The sequence below is a fragment of the Pelodiscus sinensis genome, chromosome 2 (genome assembly GCF_052426305.1).
Source record: "Pelodiscus sinensis isolate ZL-2025 chromosome 2, ASM5242630v1, whole genome shotgun sequence".
Classification (NCBI taxonomy): Eukaryota; Metazoa; Chordata; order Testudines; family Trionychidae; genus Pelodiscus; species Pelodiscus sinensis.
Genome location: NC_143053.1, coordinates 117,767,325 through 117,781,856, shown reverse-complemented (window position 1 = coordinate 117,781,856; position 14,532 = coordinate 117,767,325). Strand labels below are relative to the sequence as shown.

Below are 14,532 nucleotides of genomic sequence, written 5' to 3'. Positions count from 1 at the left end.
GAGTCACTAAGCCCAGAATCAGGACTTGGACTCTGCATTTTGAGACTGACCATCCATCTCAAATTAGGTGAGATACCCTCTCCTCCCCCGCACCCCCCACCCATCTGCTCTACTTGGCAAGATTTCTTTTTCTTTATTTTTCTCTGACCACCCTTACCCCCATCCTAACTTTCCCTTTGGAGTACTGTTATCAGCCCCACACTGGACAATAAGGAGTTAACAGAGCCCTTGGGAGGCTGCACAGGAAGTGGCCAATCAAAGAGAGGCCATGAGGCACAGCCAATCAAGACTGGGGAGGCCCATTAAGGAGGGCTGAAGTCAGGGCTGGACTGAGGCATGGGCGAGCTGGGCAGCTGCCCAGAGCACCAACCAATGGGGGGCACCTGATGGCAGCTGTAAGGGGCGCATGGTGTCCCTTACAGCTGCCATCAGGCACCACGCGCCCAGCTCCTGCGACACTGGCCCCATGGCACCGGCCCAGCAGTGCCCTTCCCCCCACAGCTGTGGGGCCCTGCACGGCTCGGAGCGCGCACCAGCAGCACTGGCCGGGCCAGGCTGGGCTGGGCAGCGCATGCACCGTGCGCCCCAAGGGTGGGCTCAAGCCAAAAGGGCTCAAGCCGGCCCTGGCTGCAGTGCAGAGCAGCTTCAGTCACACTCTGGAGCTTGAGGAGGGAGGATGGCTGGCTGTCTTGCAGGCAGAGGGCAGCACGCACCCTGGACAGAGCAGTGCTGCAGGCAGAGACCCCGAGAGCTAAAAGCCACTCCTAATGGGCCGCAGAAATTTGCAAGGGGAGGCCCTGAGGCAAGAGCAAAGAGGGTGCTAGGACTGTGGGGAAGTGACCCAGGGAGATTTCCAGAAAAGTTGGAGGGGATGCAGCAAGTGGCGGCCATGCACAGGGTCCCCCACTCAGGGAGGGGCTCAACTGAAGGACTGTGATTCTGTCCCCTGGAAGGGTGGAATTACGGAGTGTGGCATAGCCGGAGGGCTGTGTCACAAAGAGGACGCTGTAGTCCTGGGAGTGGAATGGGTCCTGGAATGAAAGTGACAGCGGTGAGGCACCACCAGAGAATGCCCTGGCAAGCAGAGATAATTCCAAGTACAGCTAGCAAGGAGATGCCGCAGTGGTGAGTAAAGGTAAAACAAACCCTTTCCCCATGGAAAAAGCTGAGGCGGGAAAAACTAGAAATCCTGTCAGTGTCTGGTTTCAGTGTGTACAAAAGTTCTTGCGGCTGTCCATGCAGAGACCACTGGGAGAAAGGGAAGGCGCATGAGGAACACTGAAACAACGGAAGAAAAACCTTTAACACCATAGAAAATTCAAACCATAGAAAAAGTCAAAATATGTTTTTAAAAAAGGGAAGGGAGGAGGGACAAACACAGAACAGGTGGCAGGAGAGAGGCAACAGAGAGGAAATGCAGACAGGAGGAAGGAGGGACACAGATGCGAAGATGGGGATGAGGAGAAGATGCCTTTCAAGAATTTTTGTGCTGAGGGTCACTGGCTCACAAACCCTGCTGCAGTCAGTGCTATCCATTTTAAGGCACACTTGGGATTAAGTGGGACCTGAACCTGCAAACAGAGTAAACTATGTTTGCACTAGGGGGTTACATCAGAACAACTACACCAATTAAAATTCAAGCTGCTGAATTTGAGAAACACAGGGAAAGGACACATTTCATCTTACGGCACCTGTGTACCCAGACCCAACCCAGCTAGCCCTTTTCATCCCCTTAACTTGGAGTTAGGATTTTGGGTTTCTTTGTTTTAATTAACAACGCACTGGCTGACCTTCAAGACAGCCAGATCCAGGAAGCATCTAATACCCAAAGGAGGAAACAGAAAGCCTTCTGTATCCTGGTGATCTAAAATCTGGGTCTAAGTGCATGATTGTAAGCACATTTCTCAGACCTAGCTTATGCACAATTGTATACAATCTTCCAGATTCTAGGACAGGGGTGGGGCAATAATTTTTGACCCGGGGACACTTCAGAAATTTTTGAAGTGGCCCCAGGCCGCCCCCAGAAGAAGCAGGGCCTCAGGCAGAAGGGGCGGGGCCAGGACACTTCCATGCTTCTCCACCCACAGCCCCTGATTGTTCTGGGGGAGGGAGAGCACGTGAAGTCTTTGCTCCCCCCGAGCTGGCAGTTCCCTCTAGGCATCCCTGATGGTAGGAGACTTCACCCGCTCCTTCCTGCCCCCAGGTCAATCAGGGCGTGGGGGCAGGAGGAGCATGAAGTCTGCCCCGCCCTGCAAGGGAGCTCCAAGGTTGACTTTAAGTGTCAAGATCCTTGAAGGGTGGGAGGAGACTTTGTGCATTTTCCTCCGCCTCCAGGCCCTGAATGACCTGGGGGTGTGGGTAGTGTGAAGTCTCTTGTTCCCTGCCCTCTAGCACACAGCGCTTAGAGTCAAGGTGGACTAAGCCCTGCATGCTCCCACGTCCCTCGGCCCTGACTGGCCTGGAAGCAGGCGCGTGGGCAGGACCTCCACAGTCCAGATCAACCCATTTGGCGAGCTGGATCCAGCCCGGATACAGCACCCGCCACCATAAAATTTGTATTACAGAGTGAGGGGGAAGCAGAGAAAGCACAGTCATAGAAGATATATCAGACATCACAGATCGGGAGTGGGGGGAAGGAAGAGGGCTGAGACAATAGGATAGATGAAAGGACCTTTCTACTGTTTAACTGTTTACATTGTGTGGGTAATTATTGACAAAGAAGGGCAACTTTCATTTTTTTTCTTCTGTTACAATTAAACACAAGTTCACTCCCCTCCCCATCCAAACTCTGCATACAATACATGCCTACACAATAGAAGGAACTATAAAAATGACAATGTCTTACCTGCTTCATTAAAAGGGCATCCCACTTAAAAAGGTATGACAGGTAATACTCATGCATCCAGCATACATGAAGCATACATGTACTCCCTGTGTAACTAAGCAAACATTTTCAGTCCCTTTCTGCTCTTCCAAACTTGTAGAGTCTGTTTTTTCTTGATATTTTTGTTATTGCTACCATTATCAAAAGCAGGACCTAATTCTACCTTCTTTCCATCCTTCCCTACCTGTTTCCAATAGGATTTATAGGTGCATATTCAAGGGCAGAATTTGGTCAGTAGCAAAACCATGAAGTCTGGGATGAAAGGTTCCCAACTCTCATTAATATTCGCAGGAGCCTTTGCTTTGAGTTTACCTGGAGCTTAGGCAGATCCTGATGTTGCAGTTTATTTAATATTTAAAAAGTCTCTTTACACAGACTTGATTTTGTTGGTTTGTTTGGTATGTTAATAATCTGTCTTCTTAAAGGACAGTAAAACTATCAAATAAAATATTTGTAATGGATGGTATTGCAATTGCACACTAGCAATATGCACCACTTAAAACCAGAACTGTTATGCTAAAATACAACAACAGATTCTGTAGAATATATGTGATAATGTACACCTGCTAAGGCTCAGACCAGGACACGACAACTCAAAGCAGCACAAAATAACAAATCCTGAAGACACATCTGATCAACACTTCCCACAACAGCTTTCAAGATCCATGGATCCTATACATGCCTATAACAACATGCAGTGTACCTATGCTCCTGAATGAAGTCACACAGGAAAACAGCTGACCTCTCAGTCCTCATTCTCAAAGGAACCTGCACAACTTTCAAAAGACAAGTCTGGAATTTAAATTCATAACTTTGCTAGACACTAAAAATCACAGCTAGAACTGAGGCACTGAATTTATGGTTTACTCCAACACACTGTAATCCATTCAGCCCCTCTTTCTGTCCCATGACTACAGAGGTGTTAAGGAGCCACTTCACCATGAATGATCCCTTATAATATTTGCTAACTACCTATGCTAAACAATCTGTTTTACCTTGAATGTAGCTGTTACATAGGGATGTAATAGTGTAGTCCAGAGCTACTCAACAAGCAGCCTGTGGGCTGCATACAGCCGGCGGCCCGTTTGTTTGTGGCCAGTGGTGCAGTTTGGGTTTACGGGAGCTCAACACGCAGCCCCTGGGTGGGATCCTTTGAACATGGCCTCCACTGGGAACACGCTCCACAACAGTAAGGCATCTCCCAGGCGGGGTGAGCACTAAAAGATGCAAGCAGATGGGCTGGCTGGAACAGGCAGGTACAGGGTGTCGGTGTTCCTAGCCCTGAGGGAGGAGGTGCCAGGAGCTATTTGCATATATATTTGCATATATCTGCAATCACACTTAAGTTGTGGCCCTCAGCATGTGCTGTGAGTATCATTGTGGCCCCCGCAGCTTCCAAAGTTGAGTAGCCCTGGTGTAGTTGATTAATCAATTAACCGAAAAGCAAAAGCTTTCAGGTTAATGCTATAGAACACGTGCATTCTCCCCTCCCCACCCCATGCCATGCCAGTACATTATTTAGCAAGCTGGTCAGCAGCCTGGTTCAGTCCTGGCTTGTAATGGGTCCGAGACCTACTCCCACTGAAGCTCTGCATTTAAAGTATATTAGGAGCAGGCAGCCCGGCTCAGTTTTGGCTAGTGACGAGTCCAGGAGCTCAGACGTGTCCCCCCCCCCCCCCCCGCACCCACCAGACAGGAGCTGCTGCCACCCCATACTGCTGTCTCTGTATCAGAGGCAGCAGCAAGGGTGAGAGGCTCCCCTTGCAGATCAGCTCCCACCTGGCACCCCACACTACTGCCTCTGATACAGAGGCAACAGCACAAAGTGGCAGGGCGCTCCTTGGGAGTGGGGCCAATATTTAACATCCCTATATCACATGCGGAGTATCTCTCTCAGCCTTGAAGATGACTGCACGGCTCAAAAGCCCGTCTCTCTCACCAACAGATGTTGGCCCAATAAAAGATATTACCTCTCCCTCTAACATGGAGGGATGGACAAGGCTAGAACCGCAGCGTACAGCATGGATACGTACAGATTTTAAAACATGCAAAGCTGACTGAGTGAGAAGCATAGTGGGAGCCTTAGGTACTTCCCAGCATGAGTAGATGGACACACACTGGCTTTGCTCCACCTAGCACGCTAAAAATAACAGCATGGCTGCTATGACATGGGCAGTGGGTCAGGCTAGCCACCAGAGTATAATCCTGTCTGACTCCCTGAGTCTAAATTCCAGCGGCTTCTGTGAGCAGCTGCCTATGCCATCATGATCACACTTAATTTTAGTGTGCTGCACATCTGAGAAATACCCTCCTAGCTGCTATGTAGACTCGGTCGGGGAAAATGAGCTTAGCACATATTAAGGGGAATGTAGAAAATGGGCTAGGTTGAACATGTTGGCCAATACATGCTATTCTCACCGCTTTAAATCCTAGCCTAGTGAAGGCCAAAGAAACTGAAGGGGCAAGCAAGAACTACGCTAGGTGGTTAAGGGGAAAACTTGACTTTAGAAATGCAGATCTCCAAGGGCTAAAGCTAAGGCTAAACAGTCAACATCCTGCTGGTGATAACTTACCTTTCTTCTCATTTTTTATACTTTGCGATTGCAACATGGCCCCTCCTCAAAGAAGCACGAAGCACAGATGGCAGCTTAATAAACTAGAATGGTCCTCCGTCCCTCCCATTAAAAACAGAAGCAGCTACATTAGAGAGTAAAAGTTTTTCCTTCTGAAGCTTTGTTGCAGGGATTTGCCTATTTACTGAAGGAGGCATTTTATAACTAGGAAAAAGAAAATCTCAATAGACTATAATAAAATGGGGGCCTTCCCCCAATACCAAAACATCTCCCAAACCCAGCTTTAGAAGCAAGCATCTTTACATACAAGAAACAAGGCAGAAATACTTACTACCAGTAAACTAGCATCAGCAGGAATGGGCAGATGATGACAGCCTGAAGAACCTGCCAGTCTCTGCAGAGGGCAGCCAAGCCTGGCATGAGGAACTGTCCTGCCATTGCAATGAAGCTTGCCACCATGGTGACCATAAATCGGTGCCCAGGAGGACAAAGTTCTATTCCTGAAACAAAAGGGAACATGCAAAATTTGAAGGTCAATGCAAGCAATTTTTTTTTTTTTATGGCACTGGAGCCAAAGTACTCCCGTCAATCACAATTTTTTCCTATTTGATTTACCAAGAGGATACAATAGTCCTTTAGAAACATTTTGCTCAGTCTTGGGCCCAAAAATATTTTGCTGAAGACTTGTGGCAAATAAAAGCTCCCAAGTGTCCCAAAGATTTAGGGCCCAATCCTAGAAGATGGTGAAGAACATGGTACCAGTGATGCCAAGTAGGGATATTAAATTTCAAGTAATTGTCTAATTGAATAGTCCATGCATTTTGCATCAACTAGGGATGTAATAGTGTAGTTCAGTAACCGATTAATCAATAAGCTAAAAGCTTATAGGTTAATGCTATAGACTACATGCATTCCACACCCACCTCCTCTGCAACCAGTAAATTTTTTAGCAGGCTGGCCAGCAGCCAGGCTCAGCTCTGGCTCATGCTGGGTTTGGGACCTACCCCTGCTGTGGCTCTGCATTTAAAATGTATTAGGAGCCAGATGGGCAGGCAGCCCAGCTCAGTTCCGGACTGTGCTGGGCCCGCACTGCTGCCTCTTTATCAGAGGCAGAAGCATAGGAGAACAAGCAGCCAGTCCACAAGAGAAGCTGGTTTTTAAACTGGCTCCCCTCACAGACTAGCTCCCACCTGGCACCCCACGCTGCTGCTGGTCCCACCTCCAGGGTCTATAGAATAGTCAATTAACTGATAAGAATTCATGAGGTTACTTGACTATTCAGTTAACTAATATTTAACATCCATAGCTATTTGATTAGTCGATAAGGCGCCTCTGCCTTTGAAATTTTCTTCCCATCCCCATAGGGGATCTCACTCAACTTTTAGCAAGAAAGCTTCCCATATGTCTCTCCCTTCCCTCTTCAGTGAAATCCATCACTATTGCCATTTCAGTAAGCTCAGCAGCCGTTGTGACAGTGCTGGTTGACAAAATTCCTTAAAATCCCTGGGCCCTGGAGAGTCACCCACTAAGTCTCAGAAATGAAGCTGGATCTAGCAGAATCACTTTTTTTCAAAATCAACAGAAGCACAGCAATAAAACTGCTTCAGATCATAGAGCCACATCCTAATGTTGATGGATTTTTCTTTTCAGCTAGAACTACGCTGGTACCCTGCAGTCTACACTTCAGGCTTGTCTACATTCACTTCTAGGGGTTAATCGTTAGCCATAATAAAGCTGCCAGAAATACTGAGGCTTCCAGAATACTCTATCTATAAGATGACCACTGGGTGCCAATCCTGTCATCTCAGATCTGCTTAAGGTTTCATGTAGAGGAAACCTAAGCCATAATGATCTAGCTCCTAGTCTTAAGATGGTATACTCTAAAAATGATGTTGGACATTGGACTATAACCTATGGTCTAAACTTTAAAAGAACTCTTTAAAATTACGAAGCTCACAGTCTTTACTATGAATCTAATCTTAGAACTATACTCATGTCTGACTGTGGGTATACATCTATCTAAATATCTATCTATATATAAAAAAATCTTTTAACCAATACTCTCTCTCATTTTCAATAAGTTTTAGTTTTAATAAGAATTGGCTGTTCCTATGTATTTGGGATAAGATTTGAAATATTCACTGACCTGGAAGTAATATGTCCTGTCCTTTGGGATTGGTAGATCTTTGACTTAGGTGTATGGGTGCAAGCCTAAGGTTGGGTTGCTCTAAGGGAATTGTGTCATTGGCTTCTGGGTAACCAGTAGGTATCTTAGAGGCTGTTTTGCCCTGACTTGGTATTGGAATAACCACCAGCTTTGGGAATGGCTGCCCCATTCATTGCAGTTCAGCCTAAGTGACCCCATCTGGCTCCTGAGACCCGGTTACAGGAGATGTCCTCCAAGTTATGTTTTTATAGCTTTCAAGGATACATCTGTTTTGATTTTTAAATCAGACATCACAGTCACTCACACTTCAGTATTCTTTCAGGAAGTGTATGTTGATTTGTTGCTATAGAAACAAACACATTTCATTAGACAGGTGCAAATTCAGCTTTCCAATGGCTGAGCTTAGATTAGTGTCCATTATCAAGAGCTTAGTGTCCATTATGAAAACTTGCAGAGACAAGATCAACTTTTATATCAAGTCAGGAAGATGTGTCAAAATTGTATAACTGCGTTTCTGAGTCAATGATGCACAAAAGACATAATATTCCATTTACAGCAATGACTGACTACATAAACACAGCAAAGAACTTCAGAAAAGAAAGCAGACGCAAAACCATCTCTGGGCTATCCTACGTATGATCAAGTTGTTCCCACTTCCCTAAAGAAGATGAAAAATGGCTGTAGTTACCGGATGACCGTGACTTTCAAGTACCATTAGCAGAAACTCACTGTGTCAAATACAGCATCACTAATGGAAATATACTGCACATTAGATTAGCCTCTCTAGTTCCCAAAGATCTGTGGTACCAGTCTTAAGACACAAGCAGCTTAAAATAGTAGTTTGAGCAAACATCTGCCAGACCAGCATTCTTGACCTTGTCAACAAGGCAGCCTAAGCATTACTGTGTCAAAGAGAAAGGCTCTCATAAAACCACTTTAATACCAGACATTGCGATGCATGTAGGAAGACTCTTGAGCCCCACTGATTTCATATGGTTCCATGCAGCCTCAGACTCTGCCCACACATATCCACTGAAGTCCAACTTACACTTTCATACTATGGATGGAGGAACAGAACCTCTGTTTCTCCCAGTCCATTAAGAGTTTCCCAACCTGTTCCTTTGGTGGTGAAGTGCTATGTAGCCTGTTTTCATTAATTTGAACTAAAGAAAGTCACTATTACATACGCACCCTCCACCTTTTGTTTTTGGCCACACACACTACGTGATACTGTCATAATGGGTCTTTCACCTAAGGAGCAACTCCTAGTGTCCAGTCGTGGTGCTACAGGGATTTTTTTTAACCCCAGAGCCCATTCAGTCAAGGACATCAGTCTGAAGGCACGTAGCCAGGTCACGGCTCAGTCCATTCCCCTTATGGGGATTAGCAGAAAAATCTCATGTCCTTCAAAATGGCCTTCTGGCCTTTACCTGGCATTTGCTGTTCCTGGCTTCTACTATTCTTGACACCAATGTTTCTCCTCTTGGCCTGGAGGAGTTCTGGGTTCTTGTCTGGGTACCCCATTTAAGCAGCTAACGGCCATTCTTTCAGTCCTGTGACTGTTACCTTTTTCCTTGGGCTACTCTCACCTTTAAGTCTCTTATCAATATCTTTACAAGAGAGTTGTAGATTCTGCTGCCCAGGCGCTGACCATGGAATTCCTCACAGCTTCTCCTGGGAACAGCTATGGAAGAATTGCCAAAAAGCCAGTCTTAGCTCTTTGCTGCAGCAGCTACATTGAACTGCTAGCTGTTCTTTGCCCTCTGAATTTCATCCAGTGGTCCTCAAACTTTTTATGTCAGATCTCCCCTCCCCCAAAATGTGATCGGCCCACACATCCCAAGAGCCGGGACTGGAGCTGTGAGCCAGGGACAGGGCTGGGGCTTCTGATTTGTGTTTCTCAGGCTTCTCACTACGGACTAAGATGAGGCAAGCCTTTTGCCAGCTCCTTCAGCCCAGCACCCTTCCCAACTAACCTACCAAAATGGAGGGTTCAGCAGGCCAGCCCTCTCTTATCTAAGGAGGCAGTCTTTATGCTTCTTCCCTTCTCCCAATGCTTCCCCACTGATGGCTGAGAGGGGAGCTTTGCCCTGATTCCTCTTTCAGGCTCTTAAAAGGCAAATTTCTTCCCAGGACCCCTAGGCCTCTACATGTATCCCTCACTACCCCCTTCCAAACCCTTAAAGGGCCAACCAAGGTGATAGGGCGGGATGATCATTAGGAGGAACAACAGATAGTTCGATTTAGGGCTTTAATTCGAAATACTGGGTCCCTGCCGTGTGTCGACGCAAGGAGTTAGTCTGGATTTGTAAATTTCAAAAAATGGCGACCAGCCGGGAAGATGCAAATCAAGCACGGAATATTTAAATCCCGGACTTGATTTGCAACTTCAAATGCCTATGTTAGCCTCCCTAGTTCGAACTAGGGGGCTAGTGCAGACATACCCCTTCAAATAATAAGGCTGTGTTGTTTGGAGGTGAAAGCAGAAGGGTGGAAACTAGGAGGTCTTTCTTGAGTTTGAAATCACTGGCTAATTTCTGGAAAACAACCAAGGATTAGAGTTGTAAAAACAGTTAGCTATTTTAACTTAGTGCCTACCACCCAACCCTGCTGCAGCTGTGACATCCTGCTACCTGGCCTGCTTGACCCTTCATGTATAGGGCTGATCCATGCCCAGAGTAGCTGGTTGATGGTGGAATTCACTGGCAACAGACAGTTAAGCGGTAAGCATACTGGTAACCCTCATTCTTACCAGTATGCTTACCAGTTAACATCCCTAGTGCAGATCACATTTGCCCATCATAAATCAGGTTCCTGGTTCAAAAGTAGGCATGAACAGTGCTTTTAAACTAGATTATCACAGTGATCCCTTAATAGCCTTCCAACATAAAAGGATTGTAGATAGCATTATTTGGAACTGCTATTAATGTAACTCAAATAACAAGCCCTCCCCCCACATTAATCTCCATTGTACCAATATATGGACCGCATTCATCATTTTATACTATCCTTTTTAAAAAACAACAGCTATCTAACTACCCCCAGCACACTTCAAGCACAGCAGTAGTATTTCTATAAACCAGGCTCTCGGTTTATATTTTAACAAAGCAGTTGAGAGTAGCTGGAACACTTGAATTGCTAGTTTCTATATTTGTTTTTAAGACATAACTCGACAGTGACATTCTCTGAATTCTGACATTCTCTCCAGCTTGCTCTCACACAGTCAGAGTTGTTAGACTTCCAGAGCTGGATTTCTATCTAGTACATAAGTTGTGTGTCAGCATCAATGCATCTGTTTCAACAAGTTTCATCATAAAGCTGGTGTAAAGTAGTGGAGAACTAGGCATTCAAGGAATCTTTGGGTTACATATTTTCTCAGGTTCTTCTTAAAAGACGGGGCTGGTGAATACATTTCCTCCTGTAGATGGACAGGGAGATAATGGCATATGCATTTTTTATGCACATACTTAGAAACAATGAAAGCTGTGTTTCACAAGTGAGGTCCATATATTAAATATGGTTCTATCATGCCGTATGTCCTTAATGATTTTCTAAAGCTATGTCATTAATTAGCTCTTCATTGTATATTCTGGCACTCTTTTGACTACGTCTGTGATAACACTAAATATTTTGTTAACAAAAATCACATGAATGGTAACTACAAATCTGAGTTCTGAGCAGCTGAATCATCCCTTCATAGCAATCAGTCAACAGCACACCAGGCCACCCCTTAGAACTCTTGAGTCTAGCTGTGAATTAATAAATTGGAGTTTGGAATACAGAAATTAGCTTTTTCAGTACACTTAAGCCCACAATCCTTGTTACTGCATTTGTATTTTAATTAACACAGTTTCTGGAGTCGCAGAACCCTATGCAATGCACAAACTATCCTTAGGAAACTAAAAGAGATAGAGCCCTACAAATAAGTGAGTAACCACATTTTGGCAGATACGGATGCAGATATGGATACAAATTTTTTTTATGTAGAACTCTGCAAATTTGCAGTATCCACTTGATATCTGCTTTACAACTAGTTATCTGCATTCATGGATGTCAATGACCTACCCCTGCTGTGGCTCTGCATTTAAAATGTATTAGGAGCCAGATGGGCAGGCAGCCCAGCTCAGTTCCGGACTGTGCTGGGCCCGCACTGCTGCCTCTTTATCAGAGGCAGAAGCATAGGAGAACAAGCAGCCAGTCCACAAGAGAAGCTGGTTTTTAAACTGGCTCCCCTCACAGACTAGCTCCCACCTGGCACCCCACGCTGCTGCTGGTCCCACCTCCAGGGTCTATAGAATAGTCAATTAACTGATAAGAATTCATGAGGTTACTTGACTATTCAGTTAACTAATATTTAACATCCATAGCTATTTGATTAGTCGATAAGGCGCCTCTGCCTTTGAAATTTTCTTCCCATCCCCATAGGGGATCTCACTCAACTTTTAGCAAGAAAGCTTCCCATATGTCTCTCCCTTCCCTCTTCAGTGAAATCCATCACTATTGCCATTTCAGTAAGCTCAGCAGCCGTTGTGACAGTGCTGGTTGACAAAATTCCTTAAAATCCCTGGGCCCTGGAGAGTCACCCACTAAGTCTCAGAAATGAAGCTGGATCTAGCAGAATCACTTTTTTTCAAAATCAACAGAAGCACAGCAATAAAACTGCTTCAGATCATAGAGCCACATCCTAATGTTGATGGATTTTTCTTTTCAGCTAGAACTACGCTGGTACCCTGCAGTCTACACTTCAGGCTTGTCTACATTCACTTCTAGGGGTTAATCGTTAGCCATAATAAAGCTGCCAGAAATACTGAGGCTTCCAGAATACTCTATCTATAAGATGACCACTGGGTGCCAATCCTGTCATCTCAGATCTGCTTAAGGTTTCATGTAGAGGAAACCTAAGCCATAATGATCTAGCTCCTAGTCTTAAGATGGTATACTCTAAAAATGATGTTGGACATTGGACTATAACCTATGGTCTAAACTTTAAAAGAACTCTTTAAAATTACGAAGCTCACAGTCTTTACTATGAATCTAATCTTAGAACTATACTCATGTCTGACTGTGGGTATACATCTATCTAAATATCTATCTATATATAAAAAAATCTTTTAACCAATACTCTCTCTCATTTTCAATAAGTTTTAGTTTTAATAAGAATTGGCTGTTCCTATGTATTTGGGATAAGATTTGAAATATTCACTGACCTGGAAGTAATATGTCCTGTCCTTTGGGATTGGTAGATCTTTGACTTAGGTGTATGGGTGCAAGCCTAAGGTTGGGTTGCTCTAAGGGAATTGTGTCATTGGCTTCTGGGTAACCAGTAGGTATCTTAGAGGCTGTTTTGCCCTGACTTGGTATTGGAATAACCACCAGCTTTGGGAATGGCTGCCCCATTCATTGCAGTTCAGCCTAAGTGACCCCATCTGGCTCCTGAGACCCGGTTACAGGAGATGTCCTCCAAGTTATGTTTTTATAGCTTTCAAGGATACATCTGTTTTGATTTTTAAATCAGACATCACAGTCACTCACACTTCAGTATTCTTTCAGGAAGTGTATGTTGATTTGTTGCTATAGAAACAAACACATTTCATTAGACAGGTGCAAATTCAGCTTTCCAATGGCTGAGCTTAGATTAGTGTCCATTATCAAGAGCTTAGTGTCCATTATGAAAACTTGCAGAGACAAGATCAACTTTTATATCAAGTCAGGAAGATGTGTCAAAATTGTATAACTGCGTTTCTGAGTCAATGATGCACAAAAGACATAATATTCCATTTACAGCAATGACTGACTACATAAACACAGCAAAGAACTTCAGAAAAGAAAGCAGACGCAAAACCATCTCTGGGCTATCCTACGTATGATCAAGTTGTTCCCACTTCCCTAAAGAAGATGAAAAATGGCTGTAGTTACCGGATGACCGTGACTTTCAAGTACCATTAGCAGAAACTCACTGTGTCAAATACAGCATCACTAATGGAAATATACTGCACATTAGATTAGCCTCTCTAGTTCCCAAAGATCTGTGGTACCAGTCTTAAGACACAAGCAGCTTAAAATAGTAGTTTGAGCAAACATCTGCCAGACCAGCATTCTTGACCTTGTCAACAAGGCAGCCTAAGCATTACTGTGTCAAAGAGAAAGGCTCTCATAAAACCACTTTAATACCAGACATTGCGATGCATGTAGGAAGACTCTTGAGCCCCACTGATTTCATATGGTTCCATGCAGCCTCAGACTCTGCCCACACATATCCACTGAAGTCCAACTTACACTTTCATACTATGGATGGAGGAACAGAACCTCTGTTTCTCCCAGTCCATTAAGAGTTTCCCAACCTGTTCCTTTGGTGGTGAAGTGCTATGTAGCCTGTTTTCATTAATTTGAACTAAAGAAAGTCACTATTACATACGCACCCTCCACCTTTTGTTTTTGGCCACACACACTACGTGATACTGTCATAATGGGTCTTTCACCTAAGGAGCAACTCCTAGTGTCCAGTCGTGGTGCTACAGGGATTTTTTTTAACCCCAGAGCCCATTCAGTCAAGGATATCAGTCTGAAGGCACGTAGCCAGGTCACGGCTCAGTCCATTCCCCTTATGGGGATTAGCAGAAAAATCTCATGTCCTTCAAAATGGCCTTCTGGCCTTTACCTGGCATTTGCTGTTCCTGGCTTCTACTATTCTTGACACCAATGTTTCTCCTCTTGGCCTGGAGGAGTTCTGGGTTCTTGTCTGGGTACCCCATTTAAGCAGCTAACGGCCATTCTTTCAGTCCTGTGACTGTTACCTTTTTCCTTGGGCTACTCTCACCTTTAAGTCTCTTATCAATATCTTTACAAGAGAGTTGTAGATTCTGCTGCCCAGGCGCTGACCATGGAATTCCTCACAGCTTCTCCTGGGA

General features: G+C 44.9%; 1 protein-coding gene across 2 annotated transcripts in view; it reads right to left on the bottom strand.

The window, feature by feature from the left end:
* The window catches only part of SLC22A23 (solute carrier family 22 member 23), a 183,360-nt gene that overhangs the window by 42,456 nt on the left and 126,372 nt on the right, over positions 1–14,532 (bottom strand). For both annotated transcript variants that reach the window (XM_075921326.2, XM_075921327.2), the window contains exon 4: positions 5,789–5,957. In XM_075921326.2, the coding sequence (XP_075777441.2) occupies positions 5,789–5,957 (169 nt within the window). The remainder of the gene's footprint in view (positions 1–5,788; positions 5,958–14,532) is intronic.